The sequence below is a fragment of the Pundamilia nyererei genome, unplaced genomic scaffold (genome assembly GCF_000239375.1).
Source record: "Pundamilia nyererei isolate P.nyererei 1_Seehausen unplaced genomic scaffold, PunNye1.0 scaffold00014, whole genome shotgun sequence".
Taxonomy (NCBI): Eukaryota; Metazoa; Chordata; class Actinopteri; order Cichliformes; family Cichlidae; genus Pundamilia; species Pundamilia nyererei.
The window spans coordinates 7,017-30,570 of record NW_005187415.1 but is presented as its reverse complement, the minus strand read 5'-3'; the positions used below and the strand labels follow the sequence as shown (position 1 = coordinate 30,570).

At 40.9% G+C, this 23,554-nt stretch overlaps 3 protein-coding genes across 7 annotated transcripts in view; 2 read left to right on the top strand and 1 right to left on the bottom strand.

Annotated features, from left to right (window-relative positions):
* Positions 1–12,539, top strand: part of lrmp (lymphoid-restricted membrane protein) — a 29,591-nt gene extending 17,052 nt beyond the window's left edge. For 2 of the 5 annotated variants that reach the window (XM_013908788.1, XM_013908789.1), the window contains exons 22-39: positions 252–432; positions 1,379–1,460; positions 4,323–4,369; positions 4,482–4,570; positions 4,696–4,832; positions 5,450–5,534; positions 5,624–5,666; positions 5,750–5,777; positions 6,102–6,242; positions 6,630–6,764; positions 6,849–6,996; positions 7,257–7,300; positions 7,410–7,475; positions 8,081–8,139; positions 8,381–8,479; positions 9,462–9,587; positions 11,070–11,218; positions 11,773–12,539. In XM_013908788.1, the coding sequence (XP_013764242.1) occupies positions 252–432; positions 1,379–1,460; positions 4,323–4,369; positions 4,482–4,570; positions 4,696–4,832; positions 5,450–5,534; positions 5,624–5,666; positions 5,750–5,777; positions 6,102–6,242; positions 6,630–6,764; positions 6,849–6,996; positions 7,257–7,300; positions 7,410–7,475; positions 8,081–8,139; positions 8,381–8,479; positions 9,462–9,587; positions 11,070–11,218; positions 11,773–11,915 (1,802 nt within the window). In that variant the 3' untranslated portion in view covers positions 11,916–12,539. Of the gene's footprint in view, positions 1–251; positions 433–1,378; positions 1,461–4,322; positions 4,370–4,481; positions 4,571–4,695; positions 4,833–5,449; positions 5,535–5,623; positions 5,667–5,749; positions 5,778–6,101; positions 6,243–6,629; positions 6,765–6,848; positions 6,997–7,256; positions 7,301–7,409; positions 7,476–8,080; positions 8,140–8,380; positions 8,480–9,461; positions 9,588–10,452; positions 10,480–11,069; positions 11,219–11,772 lie in introns of all 5 variants that reach the window. The other 3 variants (XM_013908790.1, XM_013908791.1, XM_013908792.1) reach the window with 3 other exon arrangements.
* Positions 12,540–12,599: 60 nt separating this feature from the next.
* On the bottom strand, positions 12,600–22,024 carry dnai7 (dynein axonemal intermediate chain 7). Its single transcript, XM_005725080.2, has 16 exons — positions 21,919–22,024; positions 20,588–20,605; positions 20,316–20,394; positions 19,209–19,297; positions 18,994–19,098; positions 18,769–18,906; positions 18,397–18,531; positions 18,189–18,292; positions 17,195–17,383; positions 17,006–17,112; positions 16,647–16,807; positions 16,407–16,566; positions 16,120–16,334; positions 15,867–16,025; positions 14,936–15,049; positions 12,600–12,910 (listed from the first exon to the last, which is right to left on the bottom strand). The coding sequence occupies exons 1-16, from the start codon at positions 21,961–21,963 to the stop codon at positions 12,635–12,637; spliced, it is 2,094 nt and encodes a 697-aa protein (XP_005725137.1). The 5' UTR covers positions 21,964–22,024; the 3' UTR covers positions 12,600–12,634.
* Positions 21,972–23,249, top strand: lyrm5a (LYR motif containing 5a). The gene is made up of 3 exons (XM_005725081.2): positions 21,972–22,047; positions 22,253–22,308; positions 22,396–23,249. The coding sequence occupies exons 2-3, from the start codon at positions 22,264–22,266 to the stop codon at positions 22,606–22,608; spliced, it is 258 nt and encodes an 85-aa protein (XP_005725138.1). The 5' UTR covers positions 21,972–22,047; positions 22,253–22,263; the 3' UTR covers positions 22,609–23,249.
* Positions 23,250–23,554: the final 305 nt, after the last annotated feature.

Sequence of the window (23,554 nt, the reverse complement as noted above, 5' to 3'; positions counted from 1 at the left end):
CTTTTTTATGATGATTATTGTGGTTAAGTATGACCTAGAGAGGGGAAATGTGGTACTAATGTGTTAAAATGGTTTCTCTGTATATGTGTAATTATAGTTCATGCTCATTTGTTGTAAACTACACGCAGTTTGAACTGAATTAAGTGCAAAATATTACAAAAGAGAAACTCGTAATTGTGAAATATCCTATTATATTCACATTACTTCATACTGATAGTCTATAAATAAACTAACTTTGGCTCTTGTATCAGCAGGTGCAGAGGCTTGTGAAAATGGACAGTCTGACTCCTGTGGTCCAGCTGAAACTTTGAGAAACTCACCTGATCAGAACCAAACTATAACTCCTGTTAGCACCCCTCCCACAGCAGCTGATATGGTTTCTCCCAACAGCACCTCACCTGGATCAGATGAGACCATTAGCCAGACTGAGAGGTGACTGACAAACATTTGACTTTGGTACCAGGGGGGGGGGGGGGGGGGGGGGGGAAGACTCTTGGATTGCTGTCATTGACTTTTTTATCATTGCCACTAGGGGGCGCCACATAATAGAATTTTGAAGTTGTTTGCAAGAAAGACAGTTGTAATAGCTTACATTAAATTGTGAGGCTAGTTTGTTGCAATCAGTTTACAAGACTTGATAGAGCTGCAAAACAAAGATACTTTGTGTTTATTTGTGCTGATAGAGTGAGAGTCATCAATGTGCAAATGGGAATTTCCAAAAGACAGAATATGATAATGAAATTGAAGAGAACCAGAGGATTACTTATCACTGATGATCAACTAGTGATGTGGTAATTTGAATATATTGTGAATTGCAACCACATCTAGTGTGAAAGTTGGTATGAAATGGAGATGAACATTTCCTGGTCAGCCTTTTCCTTCAGTGCCACTGAAAAGGATCATTGTGTGAGGTCTGAACTGGTAAACCTCACCTGGGGCACAGAAAACACGTCTCTTTAATACACAATATAATTTTGTCACTCAGTCTCACATGGTTATTCTTGCATAGCAGCATAAATGGCCTCTTTTGAATTGGAACTTGAAAGGAATTATCAGTAGTCACAATAGTCATAACTGAAGCAGTCTTTCATGAAGTTTGAACATTTCCCTGTGACTTGGGCAACATTTGCTAGTCAAATGGGCGTTTTCATTGCTGTGGGAGGAGTGCAAAGGCTAATTGGTATCTCTGTGCCCATGCTTTGCATAGGCACAGTCTACCTCCACAGAGATGAAGTCTGTTCCTCATCTCTCTTGCTGCCTTTCACTTTGTCAGTTGGCTTATTAGCTAGCTAGAAAGTTTATCAGGCATATCAATAAAGAATCCAAAAATGGACAGTACCTAAAAGTTGATCTCTGATCTTTCAACTGTTGTCGGCAGCCAGCCAACCAGTGTGGACCACGAAGGACAAGAGAAGGGAGGCAAGGTGGACTCAACTGCCGGAGACATGAGCTATATTAAGGTTAGTAGCAGAAGAGAAGTGCTTTAATGCATAAATGACAACAATTTCCTCTCATCTTTTCAGCGCCCACTCATGAATACTTCCCCTTCCTCTTTTTGACACACTTTTTCTGTTTGCAACTTTGTGTGTTGAGTCAGTGAAGGTGTATTATAAAGGGAGGTGGAGTTCAACAGGCTGGGCAGGGGCTGGGTTTTCCTTAGAAAAGTGAAAAGGTATGTGATCAGACTGATCAAGCTAGTTACATCAGGAGTTATGGGCTTGACTGTCAGCTTCCCTGAGCTCTGTTAACATACAAGGCAAGTGTGTTATACCTCATACTGCTCATCAAAGTCTGTGTTAAAGTTCTTTACTTCAAGATGTCTCAGGTTTGTGTAGTTCATAAAAAACGATGAAAAATCTAATATCTGTCAGAGCATGTTGAAATCGGTAAAGTTTACAGGCAAAGAAGTTTATACATAGTAGCTTAATCAAAACAAAATAAAGTTTTGTATTCATTGAAAAAGTATTAGATATGAGATCTCAAGAACAGAGTCTTTAATTTTTAAACCAGAATTTAACTCAAATATAATTAATCACAATCTGAACGTGTGTGTTCTTTAGCATTTTTGCTCAACAAGTTAGTTACACAGTTACTTGACTGCTATTTATTAGTTATTTTTACCTCTTAATTTATTGGTTGGTCTTGAATGACTTCTGTGTCCAGATGAATGGGTTTTAAAAGTACATTTTTGCAAATTACATTCCTTTGTTTGGAGATTTGGAACCATAGATGTCTGAGTTGTTTCACCACGGCTAGTGTACGTCCTGCTCTCTGCCAGACCTGTCGGTTTGTTTTTAGTCTCCTACTTGATGTTAACTTTATGGCCTGCCACCCTACTGAGAGATAGTGATTGTTTTTATTTTTATGGCCAGGTCAGTGTTTATAACTAAGAATTGGGGCCTTTTATCTTTTTTAAAGTTGAGTATTCTATTTGAACCCTATTATTCAAATGTATTCAAACTGTAATTTTACTTGTAAATTAATCCATTTTCATAGGACTTCATTCATATTGACAACAAGAATATAAATAAAGTCAACCATATTATTTATCCCAATAGTGGCACTTTTTATTTAGTTTCAATTGGATGTGACACAGCATGCGAAAACCTGACTAGTCTAAAATTTCCCAGATTAATATAAAAACAAACAAACAAATGAATAAACACATTTATTTTGTTGATCAATCATTGTTTATTTTTAGGACTTTTTGACTTGACAATGTCAAACTGTTCATTCTTTGATTATCGGGTTTAATAACTGCAAAAAGATACTCACAGCATGTTTAGAAATGATAAAATTTAACTGAATTTAAAAACTTGTTTCGTACTAAGTTTACAAGAAATTGTTCATCGATCCCAATGTCGACACCGTCACCGTCCTAGGCCAAAGAAGCAAAAGTTGCCAGCATCATCAAGGGTGCAGATTTTGCTTGCGGATTGTCCAGGTTTCACCCCTAAGCCCGTGTCGCTGCACTGAGCAGGGGCTCCTGTCTCGCAACCGAAAGGTTTTCTCAATGATGAGAATGGTGTGCTGCAGCTTGTGCATCAGAAACTGTTCGGTACTCTACATTTTCAGGCATTGTTTTTAGAGATATTTGTAGACTGCTGCAAGATGATAAGCACTGCAGATCCTGGAAAGTCCAGGTCTAAAGTCTAAATGCAGCATTACAAATTGGAAATCTAGCACCACAAGAAGAACGTTTAATCAGATTAATGTATTCACAATGTGTGGTGCTGTAGTGGTTTTTCACCTCACAGCACGAGAGTAATTTGAGAAGCCCTGTGATAGACCAGAGTGTCCAGAGTGCACACTTCCTGTCACTCAGTGGCAGTGTAAATGATGCGTGACAGACCCGACCACATTTTCAACGCCTTTCTGCGCTTTTATTCTCCGGTTGTCGTAACTTTACACTCTAAGCTGCAGCTTCCCAGCAGCTAGCCGCGCACATCAACAACAACATCGGGACCCAGTTCATTCTCCTTTTATGCCGGGGAGGTGTGATGAGCTGTTTGAGCTCAGATGTATCGCCTCCCCTGCAGCCACGCCTCAAACCTTTCCACCTTTTGCTTTGGGTGTAAAATGGTGTTGCGAGCCCAAATAAAAGGAGACTGTTGCATCAGGAAGGGATTCTGATGTAAAAGCTTGAAAACATCCGCATGTTTCATGATGTGGACCACCTCCAGTGCTGTTGGTCAACAGGATGTCAGTGAAAACTGCGCTACAGTTGGCCGAAGACAAAGGAAGAGGAGAGGAGTAAGGCCTCTTTGGAGGAAGCCAGAGTAGAAAAGACAGGAACATGGTGGTGAGAGTAGGGCTCAAATTTGGCTGTTGTCACCGAGGAGGATGCTGCGCTGGGATTATTTGCTCTGGCGACCCCTAAAGCAGCAGCCAAATAAAGAAGCAGTTGTATCAGAAGTCATATTATCTACACTTATTACACAATATCCTACTGCTTTGGTCTGAGCTCTCACCTTGCTACGTTGTATGAGTGTATTCATACAACTGTGTGCACACAGTCCGCCTCCACTACTTAGCACTGTGCCAGTGTTAACTGTGCGCTCTTCTCGGCAACACACACTCATAAAACAGCAGAGCTCTCCATGTAGCTCCACATTATATAAGGAATCAATCCAGTCTTTCTGTTCCACACGCTGTACAGCTTAGATAGCATTTCACTGCCATGGGACAGGTACGCTACATGTACGCGAACATTTATGTGCATGCAGCTTTTAACAATTTCTTGGGACCGAAAATGTGCTTCAAGGCCACCTTGTGTTTTTTCTCATCCCTTTCTTTGTCGCTTTTAATTCGGTCCATCTTAGAGCCTAAGCCAGGACCAGTCGGCCAGCAGATCACCAGCTGAGGACAGGTGAGTGGTTCAACGTCAGCTTGGAGAAAACTTCGTTTCAAAAAATACCATAAATAGATGTAAAAGTGTAGGTTGCTATAATACTGTGTAAGTAAAAGTATATATTTTCAAGCACAAGCCTGCTACCTGTGCTGGTGGAAGAAGAGGAGACTGTGCAGGACGGTGCAGCTGGGGTTCCAAAAGCAGAGCCCAGCACGGCAGGTAAAGAACGATTTACAGATATGCGTGCTGGAACAAGAAATGAACCACAACCAGAAATGGCTATGCTTTTTGTTCGTGCGTCTGTGTGTAACTTTAACCACCCACACAGCAAGTCTTCTTTCCAGGGACAGGCCGGCTCATCAGCAGCAAGCCAACCACCCTCTCTGACAGCAGTCCTCCTCAGTCGGCATCATCTGTCACACACACCAGTCAATCAGGGAGTGGCATGGCCAGTACGGTCTCTGGTCCAAGCCATTCAGAGGTTAGTGAAGGAAAAAAGGACAATAGGCGAGAACTAGTAAGATCTGCACACTGACTTTGCTCTTAACTGCTTAACTCCACTTATAAATATTACTTTTAAAGTAATTTGAACTTTAGTTTTCTTCTTAAGGCCTTGGAGAAAGGTAGTGGATATCTTACATTTTTAGCTTTCCCACCACATGTAGTCAGATTCTCTTTAAAAAAAATAAAAATAAAATAAAAACAAATTAAAATGTATAAAATAAAAATCTTACAGCATTTTGAAATACAAAGCTGTAAGATGGCACCATTAAGGTGACATTTGACTGGACCGTGAAGAGAAATGCAGCTTTTCTTGCTGAGTGAGTGTGTGCGTGTAATCATGTGAACACTTGTCTATGACCACGAGAGAGGGAGGAAGAGAGTTTGAGTTTTACCTCTACTCAGGATCGGATCATTCAGAATCTAGAGCCAAGTGCACAACCAGCTGTGTTGACTCTTCAGCTCCAATTCATTATGTAAAAAGTAGTGAAATCCATGAGAAATACTGGTGTTGAAGAGAATTTGAGTATGGAAGAATCGGACTCAAAGCGGGACGAGAAAGAAACTGAGACTGGAATGTTTGTACCGATCTTGCAGGAGCTGACTCGCACCGTGGAGGCCATTAAGGAGCACAAGGTTCAGGAGGACCAAAATGTAGCCAGCATGGCCACGGACACGGAAAGTATGTTTAAGATATTTCTTGTATTAAAATGCATTTTTAATATTCATGGACTTGAATGACTGCATGCACGCTTTTTTGTTTCCTTATAGCTGAGATGTTAGTCATTCCTGACACTTTCAAAGATAAGAACAAGTAAGACAACTTATCATTCCAACATAATCTGTAAATCATTCGTATGCACATGAAGTTTTCTGATCTTGTCTTTCTGTCTACAGCCTGTCACCTAGTGATAAGGAGATTGAGGTATGTATACCACTGGATCCTGCATGTGTTTGCCTTTTAACCTTGTAAAAAAATGGTGTGTCCATATAGAATGCTAGTAAGTTTTACTTTATAGTACTTTATTGCTTACTTTATAACTATTTGTTTTCATCAAGTCTATTAAATTCTCTTGAAATATGAAGTGTGTGCATGTGGAAGTTTCACAACTTCAATGGTGTAACTTTTCTGCTGGTCCAGAACCGCTGTCGGTGTTAAGGTAGAACGTATGGAAATGTACTTTATACTATTTTGAGGTGGTGTTTGGGTACTTCTTTTCAGACTAAAGTGCCTCTCTTCTGTTTTCAGGCAGAGTTCCAGCGTCTGGCACTGGGGTTTAAGTGTGACATGTTCACTTTGGAGAAGAGGCTCAGGCTAGAGGAGAGGTCACGTGACCTAGCCGAGGAGAACGTCCGCAAAGAAGTGTCCAGCTGTCAGGGCTTACTGCAGGTGTGTGTGTGCAGCTGTTGAGCGCACACTTTTTTTTCCTTTGTTATTAAAGTACCACAACATAGGTAGCTGTGATAACTCTGTAAGTAAATGAAGTAGAGGGTTGTTGCACAAACATAGTGTGATTGAAGTTGCAATATATTGTGTAATTATTGGTTTCACTGAGTAAAAGGGCTGACAGGTGCAAAGGTCACGAGAGCTTCGAAGTGGAGTGAATGTGGACAATGGTTGTAATGTATTTTGTACGATTTATTTAATATATGTAAATAATAATAATATAAATAAGAAAATGTATATGTTGAAATAAAAAAAATTGAGGAAATTGTATGATATTTTCTCGCTGGTTCTTCAGCTCTCTCTTTTCACTTTTCCTTTTTTTCTGCTTAGGCTCTTAGTCCTCTTTGTGACAATGACAACCAATCAATGGAGATCATCCAGAGGCTCCAGAAAAACCTGGATATTCTCATCCAGTCCATGACTAGGGTGTCCAGTCGCTCTGAGATGCTAGGAGCGATTCATCAGGTAAGTGGAGAATTTAAACACGTTTTCTGCATGACAAGGGAACTTTGTCATTATTCAATGGTTTCCTTTGTTTGGGATTTGCAGGAGAGTCGTATTGGAAAGGCTGTGGAGGTAATGATTCAGCACGTGGAGAACCTCAGGAGATTGTACACCAAAGAGCATGCTGAGCTGCTGGAACTGCGGGAGACGCTCATGCAGAATGAGAGGTCGTTTGGATCACAAACAGAAAAAGGTTGTACCCTTTTTCTGTTAGACATACAAAGTCTGACCGTAGCATACAATAGGTTGTAAACTCCTGCAAACTCATAATTACTTTTTATATACCAAATTAAATGCCAAATATGCACTGGGCCTTGCAATGAATGCTTTTGTAGCTGTCCTCACATGAACCACTATACTCACTAGAGTAGAGACTCAGGAATCAGGTCTGTGTAAAATGTGACACATGTGATATTTTGCATGCAAGGGTAACCTATATGTTCCTCTTTCCAGATGACTTCCGTGAAAGAAAGAAACAGTCATCACAGTACAACAAGGTGGATTACACACAATTTCATCATGATCATTTATTCAAATTTCTGTTGACTGTTTTTTAATCCTGTAAATTACAATATTTATTTACCACCACCGCGCGTGCTCTCATAGACAGCCCGGCGGAGCAGCATGATAACAATGTCTCGTGCTGGCCCAGGCAACATGCATTTTGACACAGTGAGTATCAGTTGCAAGACTCTACATCATCACATTGGAAATATGTTACATTATGTTTTTGTTTCTCCACTGTATGTATAATTTCCAAAGATGCAGCTTTCCTTATATTTTAAAGTCTGAACTCAGTATTTCAGCTTGAAAATCATTCATTCTTAAGTAATTATTGAAACTGAGAACTTTGGATCAAGTGGAATGCAGTTAGCTAGCTCATTGGATGACGGTATCCTGCAAAGGCTGGCATTTTGTAGTTTGTAATTGTAGTTTTTCTGTAGTCCACAAGTTATTTAAAATGTAAATAAAATAAATTTCAAAGGTGTTTGTGAAGCAGTCTTCTCTTAGGTGTGCTTTTTCTATAAAATGACAGGAGGTATAATAGTGTAAAGTGAAAACTGAAATTACATTTTCACACTGCAGCTGGACTGTATTTGTAGTTAGACAAACTGCAGTTGTCCTTGACATGTAAAACGTAGGGAAAGTTAAATGAACTAAGAGCAACAAGCAGAGCATTGATACAGAAAATGTATTCAGACAAAATATGATTGTGGTTAAGTTTTATTTAAGAGTATGGTTTTCATGATGGCTTGATTTGTCCCCCCCCAACACAGTCCAAAACACAAGATGGCTCAGAGGTTGAATCGGAACGACTGACCAGACGGTCCCCATGGTGGGTATTTGTGTGTGTGTGTGTGTGTGTGTGTGTGTGTTAAATTATCTTCAAGTTAAGTTACAACAAAATGTATACTCTGTATATAAAGGCAGTGTGGGTTTTTTTTTTTTTTTGACTCCTTCTTTTACAGCAAGATTTGAGGGTTCTGGTTGGTTATTAATTCCACCAAGGCTTGTTGCATCATGACTTGAGGGTTGTTGTTGTTGTTATGCCCCTATGTGATAACGTTGGTTTACAGGAATGTGGCAGGGAAGATCACAGCGCGTCCCCCACTCAAACGTTTTAGTAGCTCTGTGCCCTGGGTCGACACTGAAGAGCCCTCGCTTGTGATGAAGGGGTAAGACGTGTGAGGAGGAGGATACTGCACTGGCTGCATCACCAAAGTTCTTTTAGCGCAGACCCTGATGCATAAAAATGGCGGCTCTTAGGTGCAATATTGGTTACAGTATAATTTTATGCAGAAATAATTTTGATAGTCAACAGCAGATGTTATTGACAACAAAACAAGAGAATTTTGTTAGTGAGAGAGTGCTGACTGACTTTGTGGGTATTATAAAGAAAATAGTGAAGCTAGTAAGCACAAACCGCAGAGACGGCAAACCACACAGCAGCCATCTTTCATGCATCTGGTCCATCTACATTTGCTTGGGAAAGTATTTGTCTGAAGCCTCTTTTCTATATGATTCAAAATTCAAAGTGTTAATTGTCATGTGTCCAAAGAAAAAAAGGCATTTCTTTGTGCAATGAAGTTTTTTCTTTGCTGTCCACACACAGATGCCAATTAATATATAAACAGATAAACAGATAAAATACAAATAGTACTAATAAATAAAAGAAGACAAAAACAAGACAATATTAAAGTGACACATCTTTGCTGTGGACATTTGTGACATGTTTGTTTTTCTTATGGGGCACCGTATGCTTTCACATGTTTGGAAAACTAATGTAAAAGCTAATGCTAAAGATGATGGAAGTCAAGCGCTGAATAATCTCCAAATAACTGAAAGGTTGTGAAATTGCTTTATGGCTTTGTGCTATATTTAAGCATATACTCTGCATTGCTGGGAATGAACTGATTCATGCAAAACAAATTATAATTTCAAACATGACTTCATGTCTGAGAAATTACTGGTCTGCAGGAGGTGAATATAATTCCATGACTGCTGCAGGGGTGTCTCTCTGCTTGCTTTTGTTAGCTTCATATGCATGACTTTGGCATGTGTGCACGTGCACACAAAATTGTGGTTTTGTAGCAATGGTTATATGTCATTGTGCAGCTGAAAAGTTTGTTTGAATGCCTAACCCGTGCATGCCCACAGGACAGCCTGCAACAACACAGACTGCCAGTCCGAGGAAGAGCAGAAGGAGGAGACAGTGGTGGAGAGGAGGTCCAGTCTCAGTGAGCTGGGCAGCAAACTCACCTCACTCATTCTGCCCCTTAAGACGTTAGTCCAACTAAATGCCCACTGCTACCGTACGGTAGCACTACTGTCTGCCAACAAACCAAGAGACTGACACATGGTGAAAGAGTTGATCATTTGGCTGTGCTCAGGTTCCAGTAGTTGTAACCTGAACGTCTTGTGATATCAGAGTTCATAAGTGGCATATTAATGTTTTTATTTTAGAATGGAATAACCGCTTCATTGCCACTTATGAACTTTCACTAGTTACTGAAATTTTGTTATGATATGCAATATCTCTATACAATCAATCAATAGTCATGTAACATTTTGGCATTAATGATGATATCAATTTTAAGACACCATCCCCATTTATACTATTTGGTCAACACTGCCCTGCTGCTGTGTATAATGATAACAGAGGCCTGGGTCAAAGTATCATTAATACCAGAAATGTAATGTCTTTAACATCTGATGTTCACATCCTTTTGTTTCAAAACTTTGAGGACGTTGTGGGACCTAAGTGATGAAACTCTTTCATGATGTAGATCTGTGCTGGACTAGCTTCTATGCTCAAGGGGCTCAGAGGCTTTTGTTTGAAATTCATCATTTCCTTCAGCTGGAGACTTTGTGTGTTTTTGTTTGTTTTTTGGATGTGTTCTTTTTAATGCATGCTTTCTTATGTGTTGTGTTATGACTTGTTTCTGCATTATTTTTTGATTCAACGTGATAACCAGTCCAAGTTCTCCAGGCTTGCTTTTGTCATCTACTAACATGCTCGGCCACCTGTTTTATGTGCAAACCTTGGCCTGTTCCTTTGTTTTCGTGAGGTGACAGATTATGCAAACTATGCAGATCAGCTGTTGTTCTGAACTATCCTTTCCTCTTTTCCTCCCTTTACATCTCTCAGGAATCAGGATGAGCTCTTTGTAATGCTGTAAGTGTGTTGGGAGAAAATACAAAGTGGGAAGTGATTGTGGATTCTGACTTTGTCTAAGGGGAGAAAACACTATTAATGCATGCAAAAGGCCTATGTTTATCTGGAAGGAGTGCCAATCAAAGGCCACTTACGACCTTGCACGGACTCTAAATTGAAGCAGCATTCCTGCTGTTGACAGATCTCAGGCCAAAATTATCTGTTGCCTTTGCCTGATAAGCTAATGCTGAAATCCAGCTCAGTGCCAACTGCTATTAACAACTGCTGACATCTTTCTATGCTAACAGTGATGTGTATGGTTGTGCTTTGATGCAGTTATAAGATGGGTGGTTTAATGCACTTAAACTGCATTTAAATTGTAATTTTAGCCAAGTCACAGCTAATTTACTGCCTGCTGTAATTAAGTTACCACAAATGACCAACAGATTTTACTGTGTTCATGACAGTGTCCTGAAATAAGCTAACTATGTCACAAGTATTTTTGGTAACTTAAGTCTTTCGCTTTATCTTTTTAACATTTTATCTTTTTTTCCCCCGTAGTAACCATGTCTTACCTAGTTCGTGTCATAACGTTATTTTGTTTTCTTTAGGCCTAGCCCTTCATCCAGCCCTACATCTACAGAACCAGGAGCGGCCCAGTCTCTGTCCCATAGTTTAACCAGTTCCCGGACGGCAGCAGCAGTAGCCAGAGGTGGCAGGGGTCTTTGGCTTTGGCTAGCCATGATGGTGCTCCTAGCGGGTAGGCTCCTTTTGTTACCATTACTGGTTTAAACCTAGGAGAACCACTCCATTGACTGTATATAAAGGACAGACCGTGACATCTTCCACTCGTTTGTCATGCCCCCACCTTGAAGTCTCAACGTTGTGTAACCCCTAAGTTGTGTAATAATGGTAAAGTTATTTTGGCAAATAAACTCCTTTATTGAGGGCCTAAGCATGCTTGGAAATTCATGAAACTTTACATACCTGTTGATAGTTGGTCTAATTGCAAAATCTTCCTCCAGCTGCGTTTTTAATATCGCCCCCTGTTCAGTTTTTCTGAAAATGTGCCATCAAAATCAAAACTGCCATATATGCATTTGACACCAATATTGTACTTTGTTCTTGATACCGTGCGTTTTAAATCTTTACCTAGTATTTTTCAGATAAATTGCATCAAGGTACCCAGCAATAGCACAGCTGTAACATTCAAGTAAAACATCAATAATTCAGAGATTGTTATCCATGCAGAAGTGGGGGTGTTTTCTTAATTAAACAAAGGATTCTTATTGTTATCATTGTTTATTTGCATAGGTCTCCTGGCACTGCTGGCCAGCCTGGTGATGCAGCCAGCCGTAGACGCAGCCCCTGTAGGGACCGGGGACTCCTGGATGACCATCCAGCAGCTGCTGTGGCCCTACACAGGGCTCCGGTACAATGGCCAGCCCCCTGTCTAGTCGAAGTCCTGAGGGTCGATGGTGCTAGTGCTCATCAGCCCTCCAGAGATATTTATTGCACTGGGAGAGCAGAGGCTGTTGGGATGTTTACTGTGCCTGCAAATTCCTATAAGACTTGCATCGACAGCACAGACCTGGCCTCAGGAATAGTTAACCCCATAGAGGAGTTTATGCATCACATTATGTTTGCTAAATAAGATTATCTGTGTGTATGCATGTGTGATAGTGCTGCTCAGCTGTTCAGTGAGCTGCTCCACCTGTGGCTTTTTAAACACATTTTATGTACTTGAGGATGCAGGAGAATACCAGCATTTTTAATGGAATTTTACCTCATCGGTTGCTGAGGACAGTTTATAACTTAACTCTTTAAACACTGGTAATAAAACTCTTAAGTGTTTATGAAGTCTATATTTATGAGTTTGCTAGTTTTGAGTGGAAAATGTGATTATGAGTTTTAACTTGTATTTCTGCATTATTACAGTTTCAACACAAACGTTTTTTGTTTTTTTTTTGTATTTTCCATCTTCAAGTTTTTGCTGTGGTTGCCACAACTTCATACACTTTTGTATGTTCCAAAGGAGATGTGTGGATCTTTTCACAAATAAAGTAGCCAATTCTACAATAGAAGATGTGTGTTATGTGTATCCAAGTGTACAATTCAAATTCAGCTCTCTCGTTGTTGTATTTAGTCGTGCATTTTTAAGTTTATTTCACTGGGATTATGTATACATCAGGGGCCTTGTGGCACAAAGCAGGCTCTGCACTGTGTCGACAAACAAATGATGGGAATTTCTGGTCCGAGCGACGCCATCAGGACTCATGGTGTCCTGAAGCAAGTGGATGAAGGTGGAGTGAAACTCGCTGCCAGGATAATGATCTGGAGAAAAAGCTTCACTTGTTTCTGTGATCGCCAGCTTTCGACTCCTCTGAGCTCCCAGAAGGTACAGACTCCATGAGTCCTTGGGCACGGGGGAGGGATTGTGGTGCTCACACACCTGGCAAAGAGAGTTTTGCAAGTTGATGTAACATTAAAGCATATTAAATGTTAGCCAATTTCATCTCTGTTCTGTCTGCTCAACTATGGTCAGTAACCTTTTGGTGAGAATCAGGTAGTCACAAGTTAATATCACTTTTGCTTCTTGGTTTCGTGTTCCTTTTTCATAGCTCTGGCTGCGTAAAGGTTGATGTTAAGAGAACCCAGGTGGTAGTCTGCTTTAATCTAGAGCTGCACTAGAGAGACTGGTAATTGGAGACTGCAGCCAAACCACAATTGTTGCAACTGTGTGCCGTGTCCTTGACTTTGAAATGGCTGCTTCAGAGACCGGGCCCAGGTCTGAGACCACATGCGGGGGGAGGGTGAATTGACAATTACATAAAATCGGGTTTTCAATAATACCACAATTACCTGTGATAGCTCTCAAATCTACTGCTGTCTGCATCAGACATGTGATTCTATAGCAGAGCCTGGGGCAGAAAACAGAAAGCAATTCAGATAAACAAGACCGGGCCGAAGGAGACTCAATATGTTTGTTTGCCGTCTGTGTTAATGTGCTGTTACTCTGCTACATGTGTAAATGCATGCATCTGTCTGAGCTTCTCTGCAGTGTGTGAAACTGAATTGGTGTTATGCAACAGAGCTGCTGTCACACATCCTGCAGTTAGAAACTGAAGGCATCGCTCAACAAATGTTACGCACACAATTTGTGGTGCAGCTGGTAAGACCAGCTAGACTTCTCAATTAAAAGGTAAACTCTAACCTGACCTTCATTCGCTTCATGATTCTGTAAAACGTGTTCACTTATTTATCAATTCTCAAATTGAACGTCTGCTGTTGGTCTTAATAAATGGAAGAAGATGCCTCCTCCTCTACATGGAGTTTTAAAGTAAAAAAAAAAAGAAAAATAATGGTAATGAGCTACAGATAACATTAACCTCACTTTACTCTACGTACCATAAAGTGGCACAGCTGGCCAAATAGCACTAAGTAGACACAGGATTTAAGTCTGGTAATTTAAAATATTTGAATTGCGTTTGCCAGTTTCTCGAGTAGAGAGGATAACGCTGTTCATACTGCATATTAAACTAACACAGTCCCCAAACAGCTGCATTTTGACAGAGATGTTATGTAAATGCATCTATTAAGGAAGTAAAAGAAAGAAACCTTAAAATTTCCTGTCTTTGCACACTGCTGAGAAAACATTTCTAAAGAGATGTTTCAAATCTCTAAAACCCTGAATACTGAAACCTGCTCTGCCCATTATAATAAAAATGATAGGTTGCCAAAACAAGACACATCCTTGTATGCATCATTTGTCCAACATCTCCCCCGCCTCCCTCCGATGCTTCTTTGAGTTCTGCTGTTTAATTAAATCCCAGTGTTACTGCACAGCAGGAATACACGAGGCTCAGCTCTAAACACTCAGAGGACTGAGTAAAGAATGACAGGACGGAGCCAAAGTTATGTCTCGCTCTCCACTTTGAGCCAATCGGGTGTATTAATTATGCAATCGTTCTGAAAACATGTCCACCTCCCATTCTAAATAACTAAACACGTTTTTTAGTTTTAAAATTCAGCACAGTTTATGCAAAATTTTCTGGCACAAACTTTAGTAATTCACGTTTTCTTGGTTCATTATTTGATCAGGTAGCAGAGTCGTGCTCATTGTGACTCCAGTTGATTACAGCATGTTTGCATTTGTAAAGTGGATGGCGATTAATCGCAAACCTTCACCAATCTCTTTGAGAGGGATTGCAGTCGGTCCGAATCAGGCAGAGACCGGTTGCCTCCCACCTGGCAACATGCTGAATCTCCTTGCAACCAAAAGTGGTCCCCACAACTTCTTGCAGTCATTCCCAGGTAGCAAAAATATTTTCAGCACAATCACTCACCAGCCACAGTTTTTTCTCCTGCTTGCACAGAGGTAGCCGTTCTATTTTTACTCTAGTGTGACTGAGGCCTTAAGTAGATAATGGAGTAAAATACTACATTGCATAAAGTGTATCTATGTGTGAGAGAGTACCTGCATGACCAGATGCTCAGCTCCACATTTAGCATTCCACTTGCTCCACGAGAATGCACAGGCAGAGGAAAAGAGGGCCATCTGTTCGTAGGCAGCGTGCTCTGTGAGTGGGTCCTGAAGAGGACAGAAACCCCACAGATCATTTTGTAATTCTTAATACTGCAAAAACACAATAATTAAATTGTTGTTTAAAACTACATATCAGGACCGCTTCAGACAGCCCTGTGTAAATGCAGAAAAACGTATTTATCTTATGATTTCATGGGACACTTACATGCCCTGTGTAATACAAACTTTGGTTCAAACCTTTTAACTTAATGCTACTATCAGGTGAAAATCTCACCAACCAAGTCACACGCTAACTGACATTTCCGTCTGTAGTCATTTATATTTGGTGTAGGGCTGTCAATGCTAACGCTAACGCAGTCATCGCAAATAACGCTATTTACATTTTTTTTATTTATTTATTTTTTTTTTTTTTTTTAGTGCAATCAACCCATCTGGAGCGCAGAATGACTCAAAATCCCTGAAATGTCTCTGTCAATGCATTTTGGGCAGTTTGTCCATTCTGCGCTCCAGATGGGTTGATTGCGTTAAAAATTTTAATCGCGTTAATGTCATGACGCATTAACGCGTTAATGTTGACAGCCCTAATTGGTGACATGAAAAGCACTTATTCACTTCTTCAGTCAGATGAATGAAAAGATGCACAACAACTGGGGGTAGTCTGAGCTGCTTAAATAGTGGGTACCATGTGAAATATCAGCCGAACCTTGTTTTTCAATCTCCTCATTTAAAGGGGCGTTCAAGTCCATTTTTCCATTCTGAAACCCATTTGACTTCATAAAATGCATTTCAATCTTTGAAGGATTCTTGTTAAGCTTCTCATATTAGCGTCTCAAATTTAGCATCTTGGTTTTGTGTTGCAGACCTTGGCAGTGCTGCTGACGTATTTGTGCGCGTATTCATTCACAAAGATGTTGACCCCAGCGTCGACCATGGCCTTCTGCAGGTCCGAGCCACTCATCCACTTTCCGATGAGGTGAGAAAGCCCCCCCTCTTGCTCTGATTGCAGCATACATTTATTATCCTATCAGTGACACAGATGCACAAATTGTAACAGTTAAGCCACATCTCCTGTTTATTTCCTGCGTCTTGCGTCCACAGTGCTCTTGCCGTCTTACCTGAATAGTGATGCTGATGTTTATGAACGCCCCGTTGACAGTGTAGAGAGCAGAGTCCTGGCCCAGTGGCCGGAGCTCCCAGCTCTGAAAAGGAAGGTTGGCGTAGGTTTTCTGCATCAGCGCAAACGCTTGGAAGGAGTCCATCTTGAAAGAGATTTTGGCCTCAGGCTCATCATAGGAGATGTCGGATATACCATCCATCCTCCACTGCTTACCTTTGGGAGTAGACAGTTTCAATATCTTTGACTTTGTGGGGTCTTTCAGATGTATTTCAGAGTGTGGTATACCTGCAGCATCCCAGCGAGCCACTTGTGGAGCTTCCAAGAAGACAACAGAGTCGGGCAGTGTCACAGACACCCCAATAAGAGGACAGGGGAGAGCCTCGTGGCCATCCAAACCAGACTTCTCAGCCTGATAAGAGAAGACCTGCATACCTGTCCTCAACACCTACAAACAAAAACAGGCATGCACTTTGAGTACAAGTGAGGTTTGATCTCATGCTAGCTGGAAGACCCTTATCTCTTCACCTGCACAAATTTCCAGCCATGGGCATATTGAATTTGAGGTGGGAGGTGAAACGCATCATAGTAGAATACTCCACCCAGAGGTGTGTACTCCATCAAGTCTACCACCTGGGCAACAGGGTTGATCACTGTGTGCTCCTCCGGGGGACCAATCGGATCCCTGACTGGTGAACAGACAGACAGAACTGTCATTAAGGCTTTTAGAAGAACCGCTGGTTAATTTGTCTGTGGAAATAAACACATTCTTTCTAAGCTAAGTTTACAATAATCACTGACATAGAGTTAGTTGTGACATAGTGTGATATGTATTTTTAAAACAAGTTTAGTTGATGTGCTTGCTTTTTATTTAAAGACCATCTTACCATCAAGTGCCTCCATCTGTGTTTGGACGTGGCTCACTTGGCTCTCTTCAGGCTCTGGACTGCTCCTCCTTGACCACAGACTGGCTGCACTCTGTGAGATGTGCATTCTATAGGAAGGAAAAGAACCCAGTAAATGAAGGAACCCACAACAGAAGCTGAGTCTTTCATCTTACCTCCCTCTCGCCTAACCTTTGGGTGTACTGCATCGCCGGGTAGACCCTGTTGCTGAGTGTGTGTGTTCTCAGATGAGTCATCCTGGCTAATGAAGATAGGTGGTCATACCGGGTGTGGAGGATGCGCACAGCAATGTCACTCACAGCCAGCTGCTTGGGAAGCTCAAAGCTGAGGCCTGCCTCACTGAAGCTGACACTCTTAAACCTGGATGGACCAGGTAGAAACACAAAGAGGAATAAAACATCAGCCTGTGTACCTACAGGCAATATTTATACAAGTCTGTGTTTAGGTACTGTCCACAAATTTCATCTTCATCATAAGGCACAGCTACAAATGATTGACTTTCTTTAATGTTGGAATGATGTTCATTTCTAGCACCATATTTCTATTTTTGGATAGGCAGCATCAGAAGGAAAATGTGGGAGCCAGCGACATTTGGCAGATCATGGTGGTGGTCCCCCTGTTCAAAAGGGGTTTCAGGAGTTCGTGGACAATTAGCCCATTGCTGCTGGATGAGATGATGAGGCGTTTCTGGCATGTCCTACTAGAAGGATACCCTGGGCTGACCTAGAACATGCTGAAAAGATGTCTCTAGTGTCTCTCTGCTGGCTTGGAAATGCCTCAGTGTCCCCCCAGATGAACTGGAGGAGTTGGCAAGGGTCTGGCTGTCTCTGTTTAGACTGCTGCCCCTGCAACCCAAACCTAGATAAGCAGCAGAAGATGGGTGGACAGACGGACAGTTGGTCTGTCTGTCTGTCTGTCTGTCTAACCGCTGTCTGGCTTCCTTCCCGCTCACTTAAACCAACTTTCTTCTGAATGGCTGCTAAAGAGAAGGTTGAGCTTCTGTGCTCACTCCTAGAACTGAAGAGTCTGAAGTGTGAGCGTTGACTCAGAGATTCCTTACACATACACTGATTTCACCATGTGAAACTTTAATATGAGCATCCACCACTGTAACAGTGGATATATAACAGAATGAAATTATAAGATGACAGCTTTATGAACAAACCTTGGAATCTTATTGAGGTTGGCCCAGAGACACAATGTAATGTTGTCATCTTTGATCACAGTCTGCATGTTGCCTGTCTCAGTGCTGACGTTTTCACTGGCACTCTGAAACCATGGACACGCAGGGTTTTGGACTTATTGCTATATTGTTACTATAAATCAAACTGCATCCTGATGTGTTATCATAGGAATAATCAGGTATCTTGTACCTTAAGGATCTCTTCAGTAGCAAGGTGGTGTTTTGAGTGAATTAGCTCCTGCAAATTTATGAGAACCTTCTGGTACTTCTGGCCCTCCTGGGGATCTGTAACATCTTTGAGGAAATCTTCCAACTCATCTACCAGCTGTAAGAACAGATTTGTGTTAGAACACACAGCAGATAACTCACTTGAAGACAAGGCTTTAGTTACCTCTATTTTTAATAGCTCGAAGAGCTACTTTTGTCCTGTGCTTAATTTTTCATCCTGATTATTATCACTTAATTATTGCCAGTTAACATAAAGAAAATTGTTGCTGGTTATTATCTGATAATAGGGAAATAAAATAACCTTACTGTCATTGATCAACAAACACATACAGACCTGCAGAGCAAGATTACACTGCTGGAGCACAAGCGTGATGTTGACCTCAGGGTCATCTCTCCATAAACTCATGTATGTATTCATCTCTTTCTGTACTGCTGGGTCTGGTGCACCGTCGCAACGCATGTATCGCTCCCACTGGACACAAAGCATACACTGCCAGAAATCCATCAGAGAAAAAGAAAATGTCCATATCTACTGGACAGAATGCTTGTGGACCCACACCTTGGCTGTCTCCACAGCTTCAGTTTTCCATTTGGTTACTGCAGTATGATTCTCCTCCAGTAGATGGTGCAGTTCCTTCAACTCGGCCTCTCTGCGCTCTAGGTCCTGTCAGAGAAAGACATCCAAGCACACAAAGCATTCTCAAGTACTCTTCTGTGTATGTACATTTCTTCTTTTATGCTTCATTTAGGGTTAATATTAAACTGGGCTCTTACCTTTAGCTCAAGCCTTTCCACTTCCTTCTGCTTTCTCTCTCTTTCCACTCTCTCCTGTTCTTCTCTTTCTGCCCTGATCCGGGCTTCCTCTACAATGTACATGTTACAGATACAGTGCTAACAGAGAACACATCCACCAACAAGCGCCTATCTCTCCTACTCATAAACAGCTACATAGAGCAGTAGATCAGTTGGGATCCCTCACTTCCTGATACCCTGAACAGTTTCTTCTCCAGATTGACAACACTAATGGAGGTGCAACCGTTGCTCCCCTTCAACTAGAGGAGCAGCATCAGCCCCTGATCCTGCAGCTCCACTAAGTGACTTGTTCTCTGAAGAGAACTAACACTAACAAAGCTGCAAAACCGGAAAAGGTGTCAGGGAGGACATGTGCTGACCAGCTGGCTGGGGTCTTTTTGGACATTTTCAATCTGTCTCTGCAACTTTATACTATCCCTGTCTGCCTTAGGTCCTCCATCATTGTGCCTGTGCCAAAAAAAAAAAAATCAGCTGTGGCCTGCCTAAATGATTACTGCCTAGTCGCACTGACCCCAGTCATCATGAAGTTCTTTGAGAGGATCCTCCAAAGACACATTAAGCAGCTAACAGACCTCAATTCAGTATAAGCTGGCAGACTGCAAAGGAAGGCCAGCCATATTGCTGCTGACCCCACTCACCCGGGACACGAACTGTTCATACCTTTGCCATCTAGGAAATGGTATAGATACATAAAGACCACTACCACCCGGCTGAGGGACAGCTATTTTTCCAAGAGCCACCACTGAAAGCCATCCGTCCACCTGCCCTTCCCCATGGACCACCTGCACGAACACTCACATCCAGTCACTTTACTCTAAAGACTGCTAAAGGCTTCTGCATTTATCTTTTTTTAAGTAAATCTTATTTATCTTTTCTACATTTTCTTTATTACCGAGAGCACCATTGCAATTTTTGTTACGTTCTAGCAACATAATGACAATGAACAAATCTTGAGAGAAGCTCAAAAAGTGTAACAGATTCATTTTTTTAAAAGTCAATTTCCCTTTAAAGTCTCAGTGCCAGAAATGCCACCTACACTGGAGGTTTAAATGAAGAGAGACCGCTCACCTTCCTCTCGAAGTCTCCTCTCCTCCTCCTCTTGCTGCCGCTTTGTCCTCTGAGCCTTGGACACCTTACCGGCCTTCTTCTGTGGCATCAGAGCATTGCAAGTGTAGTTTAACAGTGACAGTTCAGTGTGTACCTACTAGCAAATGGATATATTGCTGAAGAGAACAAAGCAGCGAGAAAGAGAGTAAGGAAGCTTCCTGTGTGTATCTTGAGCTGAGTTCTGTGTCTAATTGTCAAAGACAGACGATGTACTGACTGCCTGTTGCTCATACCTGTTGTTTCTTGGGAAGCTTTCATTCACAGGAAAAAAAGACAGAGAGAAAGTTACAGAATGTCATGCTTCAAAACAGAAATTCAAGAAACTATGTATCTATCTATATCTATATACACTATAGATGGATATAGAGAGGTGGGGAGTAACTAAATACAAATATTTTGTTACAGTACTTATGTAGAAAATCCAGGTACTTTACTTAATTATTTATTTTTCTGACACCCTTTTACTTTTACTGCTTACATTTCCAGAAGTAGTGCAGGTGACCTTTTGTGTTAGTGGAACTTCATAATCTAGCTAGCGCTAAGTGGCAGGTAATTTCAAATTCAACATTTCTATCAGCTAAAACACAGACTGTTTATTTACGGTTTTATTTCACAGGGAGAGAAAAGACTGTGAAATAACATCACACTTAAGCTGATGATGTTTAGATTAATTCACTGAACTTTATACTGTCTACTGTAAAGACAATCTAATGAGTAGAGGAGTGGTGTCCGTGTCAGTGTAGAGGATGGACATCACCCAGGACATCTTGTGAAAACTGCTGACATCTTGCTAAATTCAGTTGTGTAAATTCACAAAGAGCAGCAGGTCAGCTGATCACAGCATGTACACAAATAAAATCTACTGAATCTCACATTAGACATTATTATGAGGTGTAATTCTTTTCCCTTTGCTGAGCCACTCCACAGATCTTAGTGTCCCCCACCTGCTGAATCTCACTTTAAAATCAAGAGTTAATGTTTAAATGTGGAGGCAACAGAAAACCGCTTCTTTTTTTCTTTTTTTTTATATTCCTTTCCACTGCATTGGGTCCTATATAACACATTCAAACTGGGCATATTCACTGGGATTATAATTTATGTTATTGTATTAATTTAGATTATTGTATTTATGTTATCATGTACTAATAGTATAATGATATTATATTAATATAGCAGGAGGTTCCGTTTCCTTGTTAGAATTGTCCTACAAAGAGCTACTTTCTTTCTTGGAGTACATTTCAGAGCCTTTACTTTTCCTCTTTTGAGTAAAACAGTTTCTTCAGTGCTTCAACTATTGGTGGAGCATTTTTTTTAACCCAGGTATCTTTACTACTTAGTTGTTCTACTTAAGTAAAGAAAGTCTGTACTTTTGCCACCTCTGTATATAAAGAGAGAGAGAGAGAGAGAGTGTCGAAGTTAAGAACTACGAAACTGTATTTCGTACAGTAAACTAATAGGATACTACGTAATTGCGCTAACTGATAGCCTGTAATCACATAGACCTTTAAAAATAATATTTAAGCTGGTCTATTATAAGGAAATAATAGAGGGGAAAAACCCTCACCATGTTCGTCCTCGCGTCTGGGTAACCGTGGCAACCTATACGCATGCGTACTTGCTATGTTTTTTATTTGCGACAGAACGAAACGACGTGCGACAACGTGCACTACGGAGTTGTCCCTTGCATTCATAGGTAAGGGCGCAAGGAAAAGACATTTTTCTCTTCATTGGCGTACATAATATAACACGTGTAAATGTCAATTTGTTGCGCTTGGCATAAATGCAGTGCTCTACATGGTAATTCGTAAGCTAGCTGCTAAGCTAAACTTAATTTTGTGTAATGGTTTCTGTGTGCTCTCTCTCCTGACCTTCCCTTTCTCCTCTTCTCGTTTCAAAAGTGTGAAAGGCCATGGCCAACCCTTTAAAAACTGAAGTTTTCAGGCTGTACAAAAATGTAAGTAAACTGGTGTTAAGAGAAACAACGCTGGGTGGTGTGCAATGCTGCAGAGCTTTAAAAATGTGTCTCTCCTCTCCAAACAAGCTCCTGTATCTCGGCCGTGAATACCCTCAGGGAGTAGCGTACTTCAAACAGCGCCTGAAGTCAGCATTCATGAAGCATAAAGACGTTACCGACCCGGAGAAGATCAAACAGCTGGTGGCCCGGGGGGATCATGTCATTAAGGAGCTAGAAGCTCTGTATTTCCTCCGAAAATATCGGGCCATGAAAAAAAGATACTATGAACCCGAAAAATAATGGCACACGCTGATAGCTCCAAGTGGTTTTCCTGGATTACAGTGTGGTAATCGGTTATTTCGGATTCACAAACACCTTTTAACACCTACCGGGTCCAAAACAAAGAACAGAATTTACAACAGCTCCTTTATTAAACTCAACTAAGGTTGCCTCTGAAAGGGAAATAAAATCCTCATCTCTGGGTGTTGCAAAGCGATCATCACTGTCATTGATATTTTGTACCTAAGGCCACTCTTTCAATTTCATATACTGTTTGTAAGCCCAGAATATGTTTTATGCATTCTTTGTCCCATTGTCACATTTTAGTGTATTTAAAACAAATGCTTCACCAGATGAGTTACCCAGTGTTTACACCAAGGTGTCCAAATTGTAACATTGATCATTTGTACAAGAGGTTGTGTACTTTTTCTTTCTTTTTTTTTTAAAGCAGCTGTCTTTCTGTCTACCGACTGAAGCTTCTTTAATGTAATATGTGAGTTTTAGAATGTATTTCAGTGTATATATTTGTAAATACATGCTCACGTTTTTTGAGAAATAAGTGTACATGGGAATGGATTCATGTGCTGTTACACAAAAGGCAAACATAAATGTTACAGATTTCTTAGAGTGGTGTCTCGTGTCATAATAAACCACAAACACAGCTTAGTGTTACTTATTCCTGCTATTACAATCAACCTAAACCCTGCAGATCTAGTGTCAGTCTGCATGGATTCTGAAGAAGGAAGTTTTCATGAGACTATGAAATCCTATGACGCAGTACTTGGCATGATTCAATAGGTTGTAGACCCACCTTTAGCACCAATAACTTGAAATAATGTCTTCTTGAGGACTTATTCAATCTCTCACATTCCTGTGGAGGAATCTTGGCTCCTTCTCTTTTCAGTATTGCTTCGGTTTATTGAGGTTTGCAGTTATTTGTTCATGCAGAGCTCTGCTAAGATCCTGC

Bases quoted from the DNA above. Each gene is read 5' to 3' on its own strand.
- dnai7 (XM_005725080.2), bottom strand. From the start codon at position 21,963: ATGCGTATAGGTTGCCACGGTTACCCAGACGCGAGGACGAACATG. The intron at 17,113-17,194 runs GTTAGGCGAGAG...TCCTTCCTATAG, and splicing joins GCGATGCAGTACACCCAAAG to AATGCACATCTCACAGAGTG. The intron at 16,808-17,005 runs GTAAGATGGTCT...TCTGTTCACCAG, and splicing joins ACAGATGGAGGCACTTGATG to TCAGGGATCCGATTGGTCCC.
- lyrm5a (XM_005725081.2), top strand. From the start codon at position 22,264: ATGGCCAACCCTTTAAAAACTGAAGTTTTCAGGCTGTACAAAAAT. The intron at 22,309-22,395 runs GTAAGTAAACTG...TCTCCAAACAAG, and splicing joins TTTTCAGGCTGTACAAAAAT to CTCCTGTATCTCGGCCGTGA.